The sequence below is a fragment of the Vipera ursinii genome (assembly GCF_947247035.1).
Source record: "Vipera ursinii genome assembly, chromosome: 1".
NCBI lineage: Eukaryota > Metazoa > Chordata > Lepidosauria > Squamata > Viperidae > Vipera > Vipera ursinii.
The window spans coordinates 148,233,356-148,252,271 of record NC_139512.1 but is presented as its reverse complement, the minus strand read 5'-3'; the positions used below and the strand labels follow the sequence as shown (position 1 = coordinate 148,252,271).

The 18,916-nt window shown below is 38.0% G+C and overlaps 1 protein-coding gene across 2 annotated transcripts in view; it reads right to left on the bottom strand.

Annotated features, from left to right (window-relative positions):
• Positions 1-18,916, bottom strand: part of GALNT5 (polypeptide N-acetylgalactosaminyltransferase 5) — a 47,387-nt gene that overhangs the window by 21,967 nt on the left and 6,504 nt on the right. For both annotated transcript variants that reach the window (XR_014490956.1, XM_083350448.1), the window contains exons 2-7: positions 14,994-15,160; positions 13,072-13,191; positions 9,287-9,422; positions 6,789-6,908; positions 5,805-5,922; positions 4,468-4,791 (exon numbers count right to left, since the gene is read on the bottom strand). Coding sequence is in view for 1 of the 2 variants with exons in the window: in XM_083350448.1 (XP_083206574.1) it covers positions 4,468-4,791; positions 5,805-5,922; positions 6,789-6,908; positions 9,287-9,422; positions 13,072-13,191; positions 14,994-15,160 (985 nt within the window). In the remaining variant the exon portion in view is untranslated. The remainder of the gene's footprint in view (positions 1-4,467; positions 4,792-5,804; positions 5,923-6,788; positions 6,909-9,286; positions 9,423-13,071; positions 13,192-14,993; positions 15,161-18,916) is intronic.

The following is an 18,916-nucleotide window of genomic DNA, read 5'->3' as shown; positions in this document are numbered from 1 at the left end:
AGGTTTATTTCTGAATTACTCTTGTATCCTAGAATCCCCTCTTTTACACAACTATTATAATGCAAGAGTTCTGAATTGTTTGATCAGGTCACCACTCAAGTTGTTCTGCAAAATTTGTCACTATAGGAAAAAAAAAAGATGAACATTATCAGAAGCAAGGTCAGTTTTTTCATACCCTTATAACCTATCATGTGATATATGCAGGGACTAGCCTGGGATAGCAGGAGAACATTGATGGAATATGTTAGAACAGAAGGTCTGGTAGAAAAAATAGGGTTTCAATATGGCCTTGGTCTTGTGTTTTCATGATGTAGCTTTTTCAGCATGCCCTGGGGCAAGGTGGATTATGGTGCTCGTGGTTAAGCTACCTTTTATCATACATGATTAATTCTAACATGGGCTTTAGCAGTTTTATTGTTATTTGCTTGATTTGTCCCGCCATGTTGTTGCTTTAATCCTAATATTTACACACTGCAAGCCATTTAGAGTTGTGAATGCAGTCCAGACTAAATAGGGTGCTTCTAGAAGTAGTCCTTTTAACTTGGGACTGGCAACTTGGTCTTAGTAATGTGTTTGCTAAGTGACAAATAGCAAGTGCAATTGTGCTTATGACCTTATATGGGGCAACACATACTTACTGTAATACTGAACATGTGACACAGAAAGGCACTGCAAAGGTCATAGCTGCAGAGTTACTTTTCATCACTGTCTTAACTGGGAATGGTTGCTAAATGAGGGAATCACTGAGTGATGACTAATGTATCTGGCACAGATAACTGAAGTTTTATGGTAGCAAGAATCCACAGAGGAGCTCTATTAGGGCAAATATCACTTCAGCAGCAGCCCAACTATGAAGATGATCCACGAGAGATGTACCTTCAAGATGTACCAAAAACTGTAACCATAAGAATTACAGTTCCATGTAATTGTTGACATGCAGGATGCTGATATCATGACATCAGGGTTTTTTAAATTATGCCTTATTTATTTTATTTATTTTATTTTAATCCCATTTATATCCCGCCCTTCTCCGAAGACTCAGGGCGGCTTACAATTTAAGCACAAACCAATGTGCTTAGCAATAGCCTTCATTCTATGTATATGCCTGCTTATTAGGGCTTTTGGGCCCCCCAAGCGGCATTATTACAAAGTCAGCTTATTGCCCCCAACAATCTGGGTCCTCATTTTACCTACCTTGGAAGGATGGAAGGCTGAGTCAACCTTGAGCCTGGTGGGATGCGAACCTGCATTAATTGCAGGCAGCTGGTGTTACTTAAGGAGGCATTAGCCCACTGCGCCACCAAGGCCCTACAAGGACTGTGTGTTGTCCTATTGTTCCATGGATTCAGGGTGTTGAAACGGATTCCTTGCTTGAGCATCTTTCTCAAGCTATCTTTAGTGATGCCAAGTAAAAAGGCAGCTACAGTAGGAAAATGGCATTTGATATGCTGTTTTTATATATATCACAAATACAAACCAGAATGTGCTTCAGGCCTGATTCGTTTATATAAAAATGGCATATCAAATCAAGCATATATATATGCTTTTGGAAAAAGGAAGCCAAACAACTTCCTGCCATCTCCCGTAGCTCATAAAAAGTTTTATGGCTCCACTTCGTAGTTCCTGAGAATGCTATTCTAGAGAAACTCATAACACATTTCATGTTACGATGGCTATCATTTACAGCTGCTAAATTATCTTTGCAACTGGAGAATGGATATTAAAAGTTCCTTAAGATGCATAACAAAATTTTATAGATGGTGTTGGCTTTGGGACCCTACAGAAACAATTCCTATTTTATTCCAGAAAGGAATAAAATGGATTTCTAGTGCACTCTAGTGGTTGTAAATTGAAAGTATGAAATCCTTAAGGATTTGAAGTGAACAAGTTCTACAATTAGGTTGAATATCTGAAGTATCTGCCTGATATCAACACATCTCATTTAGGTAATAGTTATATAATAATAATAAATTATATAGATTTTGGAAGGTAAGAATAAGAAAGTTTTATGTTTACTGAAGGAGAATCTGTATTTGGGGCTTACGAATTTTAAATATTTCCCCATTTTGTTAATTTACAAATATTACCCTAAGGATCTACACTAGTTTCCTATACAATTTTTTTTGCCAGTTAATTCTGGGGAAAAATTATAAAACATACCGTACTGCTTTTTTCTCTTCTGCATGCCAATGTACTGCTCGGAATGCATAACTTTCCACTGACAGAACTACTATCTTTTCTTTTTAGTTATCTGATTTCAAATCAGAGATGTTGCACTATAATAAATAAATATCCAGGAGTAGTAATAGAAAATCTTGCTAAAAGAAAAAGCAGTGCTTAAGAAAAATGCAGATTTAGAGAAAAATGCAGGAATAGCAATAGCACTTAGACTTACAGCCCACTCTAAGCAGGTAGCATATTGTCCCCAAAAATCTGGGTTCTCATTTTACCGACCTAGGAAGAATGGAAGGCTGTGCCAATCTTGAGCGGGTCAGGATCGAACTACGAAACCGCTGGCAGCTGGCAGTCAGCAGAGGTAGCCTACAGTACTGCATTCTAACCACTATGCCACCACGGCTCTTAATTCTGCAGCATTAACTTCCAAGACTTCAAGCTAGGTTAGCATAGGGAACCCACCACCAGTAGGTTGTGCTTCCAAAAACTAGAAATGATAAATGGCTGTCTATGTATAACACAGATACACTCATTAATCTAAGCCATAAAGGAGTTTACTTCTACTGTAGTTTTGTGTGTTGTGTAAACACATGTAACAGTGTATTATTGAACATACATACTCATCACACTATTTCCTTTCAATAAACAGAATATGTTACATGTAGCAAAGCAAAGCAAGAAATATTAACCAAATAGACATTAAAAATGTGAAAACATGAAATAAGACAAAAGATACAGTTACATCTAGTTTATACGAACACAATTCACTGTATCTCTCCATGCCTTGCAAACTATCCAAAATCTGTTATATATTGTACTTGCAAACTATCCTTGTTTCTACCAATTCCACATCTTGATTTATATATTCATCAGCTTTGTTCTTCTCAGCTACTTCTTTCTAACATCTCATAAATGCTATCCAAATACAATTTTGGGGGTACTTTCCCTTCCTCTCAATACATTGTTTTTTTTATAGAGATTTACTTTGAAATTCAATCCTCATTCACTTTCTCTATATGACCAAAACATTGCAGTATATTTTTTTGTACTGGTCACTCACTTTCATGTTCAATCCACCTTTATTCATTCTTGACCCTAGCACTTCCTCTTACCACAGATTTCTTAACCTATTCCCACTGCATTTTATTTTTTTAAATTTGTCCTGACATACCCAACGTTCACCATTATTATGTCAAAGAGAACAAAGATACCAGAAATATCCACCACCCACTCACAAATATGTTTTCAATCAAACTAATTCTCTAGAGCAGTGGTTCTCAACCTTTTCTTCACCATGGACCCCCTTTTGTGGCCATGGACCATGGCCACAGACCACCAAGATTTAACTCAAGATTTAAATAATAGCATTTCTTCAAGCATTCGTGAACCCATGATGACATCACGCCCCCCACAGGGATCCGTTGACCCCAGGTTGAAAACCATTGCTCTAGAATCCAGCTGGATTGAAGTGACATATAAATTTCATAAAGAAATAAGATTTCATAATTATATAAATTCTAAATGTCCCACTAAGAAACTTCAGTATTAGCTGGTCATCAAGATCTTTTCAATAATTTTATTCCTAACATTGATTTCTTTTACCTGAAACCAACAGAATCCCAATTTTTCCAGCTATGTATTTAAAGAAGCAGAACTTCAACAAAAAAACAAGAGCAATATCTGTGGCCTATCTAGTGCTATACCAGTGAAAAAATACCATTACCCTTTTGTCTATCCTCTGTATATTACCTGAATGTATCCTGGCAACTGTGTGATGTCAAAGAATGACACCAAACTTTTTACAGTTGTCATCTGACAATTTTAGTACCTTCATGGAGACAAGTAATGATAAACTCTGTGAAATGTTTTTCTATGTTTTACTTTAAATAAGCATATTGACATTAGAAGGTCAAGATACAGTATATTCATGGATTTGAGAGTTAAAAACCACCCAGTAGTGATGTTCTTTGATTTTTATATTGTGGATTTTACCCTCAGGGTAAATTCAGTAGTGATTCAGTATACTACACATACAGAAGTCCATAATGAAGTTTTTAAATTACTATAAATTATTAAAACAAAACTGCATTATGGAAGAAGGTGACATAATAAATCAACCAATTCACCCACCCATCTCTTTAGAACTTCACCTGATGGGAAATTCAACTAACATAACTATTTTGCTGCTACTAACATGAGATTTTTATAGTGCACAAGAAGAAAAGAAATTAAGCTAAAATCACCATTAACATAAGCACATAGCAAAAACCTGAGTTGGTAAAATGAACATACCAGCCCATTAGCTTTAACAAGAGGGGCCTCCAAATCAGGATACACGTTTTCTAAATACCATTTGAAGTTCTTGCACTGAAGCTGCTTCCTCAGTTTCTTCTGTTGAGTTAAATCTCCAATGTCCAAGTTTTTTTGAATAAGGTGATAACCATGTCCATAGAAAAGATCTTTGTATTCATCCAGCCAAACTTCTGCCACCCGGGCCAAATTCCGCTCTACTGTAGTGAGGCGATCTTTAGGGAAGGAGTAGGGGTTATCATTCCTAAAGATATGGCCTACTCGGGAACACGGGATAATCTCAACTTCTCCGCCACACATCCAAACCTAATGAAATAAAATCACGCCAACAATAGATACAATTTCTGGCAATTTTATTCCATAATCTGCAGTGTGTAGATGTCTTAACTCCTGCATATGTCTTATTATGAGAAAATCCATATCTACTAAGTTGACAAGACGTAACATTATGATTTGCATCCACCATGTATTTACAGCACAAATAATGGCTTGGAGTTCCAAATTCCTGGATAAATCGTGGTTTAGAACACCTTCTCTAATTTCTACCACTCAAGAATTACTTTCTTGTTGAAATCTTCAGAAGTAAAACAATGGCCATAATGGTTGTTTAGCAAATTCAGAAATTACACCACTTATAATGAGCACAAATATTAGTTTGCAAACTCTTTTCATAACTTTCTTTGGATGCAAGCCAGTGATGAGGCCTCAGTCTATCATTTCTGACTGAGACTTCAGGCTTAATCGTGTTACAACTTCTTTGATCATTGTTTTGTAATAGATATTGCATGATTGGTTAGCATTTGGAGCTTTATGTCTTGATTGAAAGGGAAGCTTAGGATTTTATAATGTAAATTATATTTAGATAATACTATATATATTGCTTAATAAACCAGGAATTTAAAATGTTAATAGATTATTAGTTATAGAATTATAAATAATACTCTTATCTATATACTAGGAAAATTCAATTTTCTTAACTTTGGTGCACTGACTTTGTTCATAATAGACAGAAATAACAAATGATATTTTATTTACTACATTTGTTTGCTGACTATCTTGCCTAGAGATTTGCATCATCTGTACAGCCATAATAATATACTTTTGATTCACCAGGCATTGGGGTATTATGGATATCCACTTCCATATATACAAATAAACATATCATAATGACATTATACTGTTTATTTTAATACACTTATTCCTGATCATCCATTGTTAAGAGACCTGGAATACATATGCACAATTTAGCTACTGACAAGAGAGCATTAATTTGATAATCAAGTACAAATTAGAAACAAATGAAAATATGTTTAACATACCTTGAATGAGATCTCCATATTTTCACCTCCCCAAACATCAAGGCCAGGATCATATGCCCCAAGCTCAAAAAAATACTTCTTATCAATAGAAAATAGCCCACCTGCCATTACAGGACACCTAATGATTGAACCAGACATAACATGTAAATTGAGGTTTCGGAGGGCAAATGAAGATTTTGTATTTTGAGACATGTCCTTTTGCACACAAACGACAATTGCTATATTAAATGCAAGCATACCTCAATGTTCACAACATTAGAAACCTAGTTTGGCAATAGTTCAATGTTGCCATTTGAATATATTTTACTATATATATTGCTTAAGAAACCAGGAATTTAAAATATTAATAGATTATTAGTTATAAAATTATAAATAATACTCCTATCTATATACAGGGAAAATTCAGTTTCTTAACTTTGGTGCACTGACTTTGTACACAATAGACAGAAATAACAAATGTTATTTTATTTACTACATTTGTTTGCTGACTATCTTGCCTAGAGATTTGCAGCATCTGTGCAGCCATAATAATACACTTCTGCGACATGTCCTTTTGCACACCAATGACAATTGTTATTAAATGCAAGCATACTTGAATGTTCACAACACTAGAAATCTAGTTTGGCAATAGTTCAATGTTGCCATTTTAACAGATTTTTACAAAATCTTATAAAAATCTCTTGATTTATGTTAGACAATAATTTAAAGCAGAAGCAGAGAACTTGTAGCCACCTATTGCCAAGTTACAACTTCCACGGACCAGAATGGGCAGAGACGTAATTCAGTAATATCTAAAAAAATCAAAGTTCTTTATTCTGCTTTAAAGTAACATCTTTAGTTGAATAACAGGTCATGTTTAACATGTTAGTTTCCATCCAGAAAGAAGAAATTTGCAAATCATAAACTATGTGTCATTCTACCATGTTGAATATTTATTACTTAAAAAGCAATTCTGTTCACAAAACTTTATCTTCATATACTTACCTAATTATATCAGCTTCCTTAATCTTATTTTTTTTAATTACTTCTGAAGGAATTGGTTTCCACCCAAAATTCATTGGCCATGTAAAAACACCGCGCTGAAAGCTATCCACGGTCATGTAACTAAACGTTGGAGAACATGTAAAGAATTAATTTAAGAATCAAATGCTGAATCAGAAGTTACAATAAACTGAATGGCATCTTTGAGGTTTGGGGCTAGTAACATCAGACTAAAAACAAGAGCTTGCAAAATTATGAACTATTTAACATTGTGAAATGAGCTTTGTGTTTTCTTACTTTATTTTGAATTAAACTTTACAACAAACAAGCAAAGATCTTAAGAAAAGATGTTCTATCAAGGTAGAACTGTGTTTTGCCCAAATGAGGGCAGTAATTTGTGTTGGAGTCCCAAGGCTTCTCCTGCTGTCACTCCTGCTTTAAATGTGTTTTGAAGGAACATGCCTAGAAGAGCCTGTCGGATCATGTCCTTCAAGATAGAAGAGCTGAATATTAAAAGGACAGAGTCAGAGTACGTTTATTTATTTATTTATTTATTTATTTATTTATTTATTTATTTATTTATTTATTTAATTAATTTATTTTATTGCATTTATATACCGCCCTTTCCCTGAGGACTCAGGGCAGTTTACAGGGAGTTAAAAATCAACCATACAAAAGTTAAAACCCAATTTAAAAAATATTAAATCAACCCTGTACTATTAAAAACCCCAATTAAAATGAATGTCTCCTCAGCCTGGGCCCGAGAGCTCAAAGAGCCAGGTCTTCAGGCCCCGGGAGAATGATCGGAGGTCGGGAGCAGTCCTCAGCTCCACCGGCAGCTGGTTCCAGAGGGCAGGCGCCCCCACTGAGAAGGCCCTATCCCTGGGTGTCACCCGCCGGCAATCTCTTACCGGCGGGACCCTGAGCAGACCCTCCCTGTGGGAGCGCACTGGGCGAAGGGCGTTTGATGCCGGCAGCAGGTGTTCCCTCAAATACCCCGGACCCAGGCCATGTAGGGCTTTATAGGTGATAACCAGCACCTTGAATTTCACCCGGAGGGCAACCGGAAGCCAATGCAGCTCGCGGAGTAGAGGTGTTACATGGGAGTATCGGGAGACCCCCATTACAACTCGCGCGGTCGCATTCTGCACCAGTTGAAGCCTCCGAGTGGTCTTCAAGGGCAGCCCCATGTAGAGAGCGTTACAGTAGTCCAAACGGGAGGTCACAAGCGCATGAGTAACTGTGCGTAGGGCGTCTCGGTCCAGATAGGGACGCAACTGGCGCACCAGGCGAACCTGTGCAAAAGCCCCCCTGGTCACGGCTCCTATGTGATCTTCAAAATTGAGCCGTGAATCCAGGAGGACGCCCAAGTTGCGAGCCCTATCAACGGGGGGGTAACACCTCACCCCCCATCGTTAGAGGTGGAATAACTTGGTTAACCCGAGATGCCGATATGCACAGCCACTCAGTCTTGGCGGGATTGAGACGAAGCCTGTTTCTCCCCATCCAGACCTGAACCGCCTCCAGGCACCGGGACATCACGGAGAGGGCATCGCTGGGTTGGTTCGGGGTGGAAAGAAAAAGTTGGGTATCATCAGCGTACTGGTGATACCCCACCCCGAAGCCACGAATGATCTCGCCCAGCGGCTTCATATAGATGTTGAACAGGAGAGGCGAGAGAACCGACCCCTGAGGGACTCCACAATTGAGAGGCCTCGGGGCGGATCTCTGCCCTCCCGTCAACACCGACTGCGAGCGGCCCTGGAGGTAGGAGAACCACCGTAAAACGGTGCCTCCCACTCCCAACCCCCTGAGACGCTGCAGCAGGATACCATGGTCGATGGTATCGAAAGCCGCTGAGAGATCTAATAGGACCAGGACAGAGGAGCAACCCCTGTCCCTTGCCCTCCAGAGATCATTCACCAGCGCGACCAATGCCGTCTCCGTGCTGTGTCCGGGCCTGAAACCCGATTGGTACGGGTCCAGATAATCAGTTTCCTCCAGGAACAGAGGGAGCTGGTGCGCCACCACACTTTCAACAACCTTCGCCAGAAAGCGAAGGTTGGAGACTGGACGGTAGTTGTTTAAAACAGCCGGGTCCAAAGCAGGCTTCTTGAGAAGGGGTCTCACCACCGCCTCCTTCAAGGCGGCAGGGAAGACACCCTCCTTCAAAGAAGCAGTTATTACTGCATGGAACCAGCCTCGTGTTCCCTCCCGAGCCGCATAAGCTAGCCAGGAGGGGCACGGATCCAACAAACAGGTGGTGGTGCTCAGTCTCCCCATGATCCTGTCCACATCATCAGGGTAAACAGGGTCGAACTCAGTCCAGATAACGTGAGACCATGGAGGCTTGGCCAGTTCAGTTAATTATCAGTGTGTTTCCTCTGTGAATTGGAGGACCATAATCACGATATAATCCTGGAAAAAGCTATGCTAAACTCCCTCTCTGCCCATAGTTCAGCCCCATAGCTTCAAGGGAAACATGGAAGAATAAAACTCACCTCATATCTTTGTCACTGATCACTTCAATAACAGGACAAGCAACTTTTTTTCTATTTAAATGAATTCTGTCCAGTAGAGGTTCCAACCACCCCACGTTGCATTCTATATGAGAATCTAAGAAGGTCAGGACATCACCTAGAGCAGCAAGTAAATTTGCCATTATAACAAGGAGACAGGCAAAACTTGGAAAGGTTTACAGTATTTATTGGCCTCTTAAAAAAAATTCTATCTGCTTCCCATTGTGGATAACTATTTAACATATAATCCATACATAAAAAAGAAGTTCATGGGAGACATTGTTTAAACAAATTATATCTCTTCATTATTTATTCAAAAACTTCCACCTTGCCGCAATATAATGTTTTTTTACTGTTCACTTTGTCAAGAACCATAAAAAGATTCCACACTAAAAAGTAACTTGGAAATGCTAATTCTTAACTGTATCTTAATCATACCATATACTCTTTCCAACACACAATTTTTATATACCACTGGGAAAAATGTCCTTTATGGCATTTCACTAATTGATAAGAATGCCTCCGCTGGTCAGCACCATATTCACCTACCGGTAATTAGAAATTTCTCTAGAGTAGTGAAATTGTGATGTGCTTTAAGGCTTCATTAATATATATGACATATGAGTTGGAAAACGTGTTAATAAAAGTTTTTCATTTTATTAACAGAGACTTCCAAACATTGCAGTGGTGTAATAATGAAAAGGTATATTTACGGAAGGACAAATTTTATTTCATGCAGAACGATCTTGAAGGTGCTTATTAGTTCTATGTGAGCAATAACTGGTCCTATCACCTGCTAATGCTTCCATTGCTGCTGCATATTTGGCAAACTCAAAATGAAGTTGCTATATGCATACTAATATGCTAATACTAAGGTCTTTTATAACATAATAGATTCTTTCTTGCCTGGATGGGATCTTTGCACATAAGCCCCTTATGATCATAAAACATATGTCTAATGGTTACATGACTTGGGCGTGTAGTGGTAGGATTAGCCTGCACAAATTTGCAAGACTTTCATTTGTTTTTAACATGTAAGGGAGGCCGTTGAACACCCAGATGTGAAAATCAATCACTAACCAATATAGGTATATTATCTAAAGCAAGGAAGATAAAGAGTTAAGTCAAAAAGTTTCTCCTCCTTTTGATGACTTTTGGTATTACCTGTGAAAATATTCACCTCTCTCAGAATTTACTTTCCCTCAGTGAGTTTGCATAATTAAACCTTATTGACTGTGTAATGTAATTACCTCATTTTCTCTGGCTACAATTAACCCAACCAACTCATTAAAGAAGCATTGCGTTAATTCACATTTCATTTTGATAGTCATCAGCTTTCAAAACTTGGAGACTTTATTAATTTATTTGCATTATCCTATCCATGTCACGATTTCCAATAGACCAGGCTTGTGTGGATAAATTATTAAGGATCCTGAAGGGAAATACTGTGATAGAATGCACAGAAAAAGGACACAAGGATGCCAAATAGAAGTTCCTTTTTACAACTCTATAATCCTTTAATTTGGGGAACACAGATTATTATTTTCATTAAAAAAGAAATTTTCAGAAAGTATTTCTAACACACATCTCAAAATACTATTTGAGTCCCAAAATCAAAGCAAAAATTATAGTTTCAAGCATATCTTCCATAAAATGTCTCAGAATTGATAACAGTAACATTCAGAAGAAAAACAATTCCAAATATATAATGATACTGAAAATTGGTAAAGTATTAAGAGCCTGTGTTGCAAGAGCTATTAAAGTAGAGGAGATTTTCATACTGGAATATCAGTAGAGCTGGCCTCAAGGACAGTTCCTGGCAAAATCTTTATATAAACTTGCTACTAAAATTCTATCTTTAGTGGGCAGAAAGTTTTAACATTTTAAATATATGTGTAACACTTTCTGCTAAAAATACCAAGGTGCTGCATAGCAAATAAAACAATATCAGATTCATAAAATACTACATCAACAGGAGAAGTATTTAAAAATTAAAAATTAAAAACATTGCCACTAAAATCCTTAGGGAGAAGGGCGGTATACAAATCAAATTAATAATAATAATAATAATAATAATAATAATAATAATAATAATAATAATAATAATAATATCAGATTAGAAAAACATTCTGGAGTGCAGGTGAATTAATGCTAATTATACTGCGCAGGTGATTTTAAAAATATCTGCTTGATTTCAATAAACTTAATGTACAATTGTTGAAATAATACTATGTTATATTACAGCATATAAACCCAGGCAGTGATTTTTACACCATCTAGGTCATGTGTAAACAGCCAGTGTTGCTAAATCAACAAATTCTTTGTTATCACCTTTACAGTGGGGGTACTGGAAGTTGTTTCTAGTTTTTTCTCTAACATTAATTTGAATGTTGATTTGATTTTAATTAAACAATTTAATCATTTTATGGAGTGGTGTTGATAGTCTTAAGTTTTATGATTCTTATTCTATTCAAAAAGTAGTAAACATATATTTTTTTTATTTTAATTCCATTTATATCCCGTCCTTCTCCGAAGACTCAGGGCGGCTTACAAGCTTAGCATATGTAGTTGCATATGTAGTTTAAGGTTGAACTGATGTTCTTGCTGTTCTCTGAGCTTATAGGCAGTCCTTGATTATTAACAATTAGTGCAGGTTCGCATCCCACCAGGCTCAAGGTTGACTCAGCCTTCCATTCTTCCGAGGTAGGTAAAATGAGGACCCAGATTGTTGGGGGCAATTAAGCTGACTTTGTAATAATGCCGCTTGGGGCGTGTGTGAAAGCCCTAACAAGCAGGCATATACATAGAATGAAGGCTACTGCTAAGCTTGTAAGCCACCCTGAGTCTTCGGAGAAGGGCGGGATATAAATGTAATAATAAATAAATAAATAAATAAATAAATAAATAAATAAAAAATTTTTTAAAAAAAATAAAATAAAATAAAACAGTAATTAGGGCTGGAATTTCCATTCCTAAAAAATGCAGTTGTAAAATGCAATATCATGTCACTGTACCATTTAACAACAGCATTTCTGGCAGTCTCCGGTTACTGTCATTAAGCTAAGACCGTGTAGGTTGCTAAGTGAGCAACTCACGAGGATTATAACTTCTGATTTCCTGCCAGCTTCCCCATTGAATTTACTTGTGGGAACCCAAGACTACAAATCATGTCAACGTGACTGTGAGACACTGGTGACAATTGGCAAGGTGGCCAGTTGTTAAGCATTCAGATCATGATCCTCTGACCATGGGGAATTGTGTCATATGGAATTCTGAGGATCAGTTTATTTTATTTATTTATTTTAGAAAATTTATATAGCCGCCCACTTGCTCACATGACCAGGCAGCTTACAGTAATAACACAAAATAGAAAAATAAAAGTAAAAAACAAACAAACAAGTATAATTAACCGAGTTGTAAGTACACCTCGGCTGTACTTAACTTGGTTGTACAACTCGGTTATTGCTCTCACAAGTCAGAACAGTCGTTAAATGAGTACTGCCTATCTTTTGTTGTATTTTTTTAAAACTGTAAAGTGCTTAGAATAATAAGGAGAGAGGATAAAACAAGCCATTACACAACATGTGAACTCAGTTAAGAGTACTGCATGTTAGCATCTGCTCCCAGCTAACCAAAACCTAGGAACATACTACTTTATTCTAATGAAATTTAAATGAACAAATTTCATTTAAGAAACTAGATTGTTCTAATTATTTCTGTACCTTGTAGGGTAACTGCAATTAATCAATCAATGCCATTTTGCTTACCTTTGGCGATCTCTGCTCCAGCTAGTCTTGCTCGTATTAAGCCATGCCTTTCTTTCAAATGAAGGATACGGACCTTTGGAAACTGTGCCATGTATTTGTCTAATTTGTCCTTCAGGTAAGCTAAATTACAGAACAGAGGAGAATCAAGTATGTGGACTACAGATTGTACCTATTTCAAACTTAACTGATAAAATGGGTCATCACTCCTCGAATATTGCCTCCAATTTATAGAGGATTATTAAAAAATACCAAAAAGTTGTTTTCTACCGACTGTAGGGGCTAGAAACTGTATATTACTATTACGTATTAATCAACTGATTATACATCACCCTTACTAGGTAGAATTGATCCAGTAAAATGCTCACAAAGATGCACTCATACAAAATACCTATTTTTCATATCAACTGGTCTATCCAGAAAAAAGCAATATTCTTGCAATCTGAAAAAAAGAAAACCTTCTACCTGCCAAGCAGCTTAAAAGTGTCACTGCAGACCATTTTAAATAATAAAAACCAAAGATCCTCTAATGAAAAAAGTACTTGGTTAAAAGCTATCTCCAGATTTGTAGTATTCTTTATGTCCCACAAAAAGGAAGGAGTAACATAGCACTTTTGAGATGAGGAGGCCTATGAGGCTGTAGAGAATTGCTTTTCCTGAAGAGAAAAAAACTGAGTTGCCAACATTTGAAGCAGTCATGTAGATGTACCTGTCACCAATCGGCTGCTTCTGCCTTACAAAATGGCCTGTTGTCATTTTCTGGGAAATTATTGTTAAAGGAAAAGAGATTTATTTGCACTATCTACAATTGACCAAGTACTACCAAATCTTTCTTCCTCCTTTAAGGATTTCACAGGTTAAAAATGTTTTTGTCATAACATATTTACACAACTTCCCTCTCTCTATAGGCCAAAAGCAAATTCTTTCTATCAGGCTTCAGTGGCATACTTCGCTGATCTCTCAAATCTTGCACACTGTTGTGATTCAGGGTCAGCCTGTGGGTTTGGCAGTTGGGTCGGACGACTCAGAGGAGGAGGGGGGTGCTGAAGAGCTTGCTGAAGGGGTTGGAGAGCTTGCTGATGAGAGCCCTCAGCCAGGCCCCTCCCACCTGGTCATGACGCAGACCCAGCTGTGTGAGCCTGACAGCGTGGATGAAGATGACCCACAGCTGGCCCTGTTCAAGGACGCCCGACGCAGGAGGCAGTCAATCAGGAATAAACAGAGGAAGGCAATGGGGCACCTCGGAAGGAGGCAGAGAGAAGCCACGCCCTGAACTGTATAAAAGGGGAATGCGTGGGAGGGCTGGTTTGCTGAAGGCAACCGCTTGAATAGCTCCTGTTTCATGGTTCGTATCTTGTTTGCTTTTGTATCCATAAATTTGGTAGGCTTAGTTCCAGCCTCTTGCCTTCTTGTAAAAGGGGTTGTCCCTGCCTTTTCTGCAGGGCCGGTAGCAGGCTGGTACAGAACAATATTCTGCACACTTTTAAATCAAATGTAATGTATGGTACATTTGTCTCTAAACTGTAAGGGGAGAAAAAAATGATATAATGTAGAAGAAGAGAGGGCAGAATCTGGAGGCAGTGAAAAGAGGGATCAGACTAGAATCCCTATATAGCCACAATAGAACGAAGTCCAACCCCTTTCTAGAGTTCTGTTGGCAGGTGCCAACTGTTAGTTGAGAGGTTCCTATGCATAGCGATGAGTAACAATAAATCAGTTTAACTGGACCTTCGCTTGTGGACCTGATCTTTTGTGCCTGACATACAGGGATCCACTGAAGCAAAATAAGGCCAATTTGATATGTCAGGGAAATGTATGGGATGTATTGAAGAACTTCAGTAACCTCTATCATGATGAAAAAAATATATACTTTTGTCAAACAGTAGATTATCAAATGACATCTTGATCCTGAGATATCGACTTACCTCTTGTGCTAAAATCATCCACCAAAATGACTTCTTTAATCAATTCAAGGGGGGACCGGTTGAGGATACTGTGGACAGAACGCAGGAGAGTGGACCACACTTCATCAACAAAGCACATGATAATGCTAGTGGTGGGAAGGTCATTGTGGACAAGAAGATCTGAACATCTGGAGCAAAAGAGATTAGCATAGCATAATATAACATAAACAGCTGATACAAAGTTACTGGTAGAAGTGAACATTAACCTCTCCAATTGCCCTAAAAACCTATTTTGCTGATATTTTCTTCCTGAAGGCAAGAGAATTGAGCTCTAAAAAATAAATTCTACTAAAATAATATCTATCAAAATGCAAAGACTTCCTCCCCGGCAATCAAAAGTTGTTGGAAAGAAATTTTAGTGTGTAAAGTAAGGAAAGCTATCACTTGAGTATCTGATTCCAACACAGCTAACACCATCAGCAATCGGCATTGCTAGGCATCTGCTTAATGGAAACTGAGAAATAGTAATGGCATAATCCTATAATACATCTTAACGTAGTGGGGAGCATTGTGAACTGTTAGGCCTGCTCAGTCTGCTGTGCATGTACTCATTAGTTAGGGAATTTGAAGGTTCTTACTCTTTTTTTCTGATAATTTTTTGATCTCAACATTAAAGTTAGATTGCTCAAACTTCAAACAGAAACTGTTACATCTCTGATCAGACGGAGACAGGTGCTTATCTGTCACATCCTCTTCTGCACAGCCAAGCAGATCAGACCAGGTGAAGAGACTAAGTAAATGAGCATCAGGGAGGAAGAGGATCTGTTCAAGGGGAAAGGCCCCGCTTAGAATTCTAAGCTGAAGGCTCTGCCACTGATTCCATGGGCTGACCTTGACTGCAACTGCACGAGTACTATTGTAAAACCAAACGGTGACTGAGTTTCTGACAAAAATATCACAGTGAAAAATCCTGCTATTTACAAAAAGGCCACTTTCCCCCTAATGGGCTGGTTTTCACTGAAATTCACAGATTTTATCCCCCAAACTGGGCCAGAAGTGGAATCATCTCAAGAAGACATGGTCCTTGGCCTTTAGCACTGGCATGTTTTGTGCCTACAGTGTGGATTTGTGCTAGATACAAATCATAAATTACTGTTGCGCTTTCATGCAACACAAGATCCAATTTACATTATATCAAAAACAACAGAAGCTGCTGATGCATAATTCTTTATACATTCTAAAATTTTTTTAAAAAACAAGCTTTTTCTGTCCCTTTTTGTAAGAGCATTTCTCAAGTCCTAATTCAGACACTCACAGTATCTCATTCCTGAGTAAAAATTTCAGATTCTCGTTAATTTCTGGATTGGTCCAGACAGATTTGCCTGGCTCTTTTCAGCTGTCAAAAGAATATTGAAACTAGAGGGATTAGGAGAAGGGGAAAGCTTAGTGTACCAAAGAGCAGATGTAGAACTTTTAAAGTTCAACTTAAAATCCAGATTTGTGGCCTGGTTTGAGATACTTCTTGTTCAGTCACTAAGTCATATCCGATGCTGTGTCCCTGACTCTGTCCAAACCCATGTCCCTTGCAACAATGACACTATTTAACCATCTCATCCTCTACCATTCTCTTCTCCTTTTGCCTTCAATCTTTCCCAACATCTTTTCCAATACGTGCTCTCTTCTCCTTTGGTGGCCAAATGAGCTTTGAGATACATATTGCCAGCTACTAAATAGGCTTTTCAGGCACATCCACATTATAATCTTAAAATAGTTCTTTCCCTTCCTTCCGTACCCACTTCTGAGATTGAATAGAAGATTTTTTTCAAGAAAGTCATGGAGCTTATTTCCATTTGATAGAGTGCTGAAAAAAATAAGACAAAGAATTCTGCAAATGCCATGAAGTTACTACCCAAAGAAAACAACACAGGAACTAATTCTGTAATAAGGTTATTTTTTTTAAAAAAAGGAAAGATCCTTGCCAAGAATTTGTGACTGGGGATATATTTTCCAGTTTCTTCCAATGGTTAACCAAGAAATGGGAAGACTGAAAAGTAAAAACTATAACGAGGCACCATGTTTTCTAAGCATTCTTGCAAGTAACTATGCATTCTTGCAAGGAGGCAGAGTTATTATTTACTTTATAGTATTATTATTTATTTAATAACAATATTATTACTGCTATCCTCAGATAGCTGCAAATCCTTGGAATAGCATTCTTCCATATTGCATCCCACATAAAATGTAACATTTTTCTGATCTGGCATTCTATGAAGAAACATGTGGCTGGAGATAAATATTCTTATACATTTGTCACAATATTCCAAGCTGGACAAAGTCACTCAAAGCATTCGAGTAAATTAAAAGAAGCTAGATTCAGCCATTCAATGCTGTTCTGACCATGAATATCATAGTTAAGATCTACTGGCAGAGAAGGGACCCCAGAAAGGACCTCCAACTTAAGGGCTTTCTTGAACAAGTTAAATTCAACAACAAAGACTGTGTTAAGTTTAATTGAGAAATAACCCATATGTTGTACTAACTGTTGATAGATTTCTGTCTGTATTAATACAGTCTTGTTGCTGGCAAAGAATAGTCCCTAGTGGATGATAAAAATAAAAGATCCAGGCTGCAGCCTGGATTTCTTCTATTAGCCAGTTTCTGGTTTAAAATAGCACCCGCCTCCTGTGATCAAACAGGGTGGCCAAAATAGTCTTCAAATCCCAAAGCACCTACATTATTTTTCCAGAGGAAAATCTTTGTTTAAAAAAAAAACAAGAAGGGTTGGCAATCACAATGAGTTATAAGGAAACAGAAGTCAAGAGAAATGAAATAATTTATGTAGAGCAAACACTGTGGATTTTATTGTAAAAGGAAGCTAGATGTAATGCAAATGTAAACTGTGTGTAAACTGGAAGCATTTAACATCGAAACTAACGTTTTCCAACTGCCCAGATATTACAGCTTCCAGAAATCTCAGCCAACATGGCCCTGGGTCTCCTGGGTGTTTGTAATCCTGATTTAACTGGAGTTATAAAAGAACGAAAAATAGGTAACTTGCTCAAGTATAAAATGGATACCACGCCCATGGCTTATCTAATTTTTCTTGCACTCATCTGTTCTAGATCTGCATTATTGTACAATAAACCTTTTTTTTTGCCAACCTGTAAGACTTTCTAGCAGTCTCCTCCACTTTGGTGCTTCTCGGTACAATTTTGATAATTCTCCATGTAGCTGAGAAATGAGAGTTGTAATCCCAAGTACTGTAACATAGTCGGATTCAGGTAGAGAAAGACTAACAATATAGAAAAAGCTGAAGGTTCGGAAAACCCTATGATACATAAGCCAGAAACATAAAACAACACATATTTTTCTGAGCCTAAATGCTAACTAACATGCCAGCATCAAAACTGAACCTTTCCAATGCTGCCATAACAAAGGTAAAATATTTTTGATTGGAAAAAAAGAAAGAATAATCAAAACCTGGAGATCTGAATTGGGTCTTACTTGGATTTACTCAGTAACATGCATTGCAGCTCCCAAAATTGCAAGCCAGCATGGAAATCAGCTTGGAAAAGGCTGTAGTGAGAAATGCCTCTCAGGGGAGAGGGCAGAACTGCAAAGTGGTTTCATGTGGCCCGCAAAGCCATCTTGGAAACAGTGAGGGAATGGCCCCCTCTGCCTTGGCCCTGGCCCAGAGACCCTCCTTCTGCCAGAGACCCTCAGATCTGTCCCATTCCTGCCCAGGACCCCATAGGCACCCTTGATGCGAACGATGTAGAGCTGGCCATGCCCACCCAGTAAGCCATACACACTCTTGCCATGCCCACCCAGTAGGCCACGCCCACCCTGGCCATACCCACCCGGCCCCCTGAGGGCAACTGCAAAGCTGATGCGGCCCTCAATGAAATTAAGTTTGACACCCCTGACCTAAAACCTTCTGCATC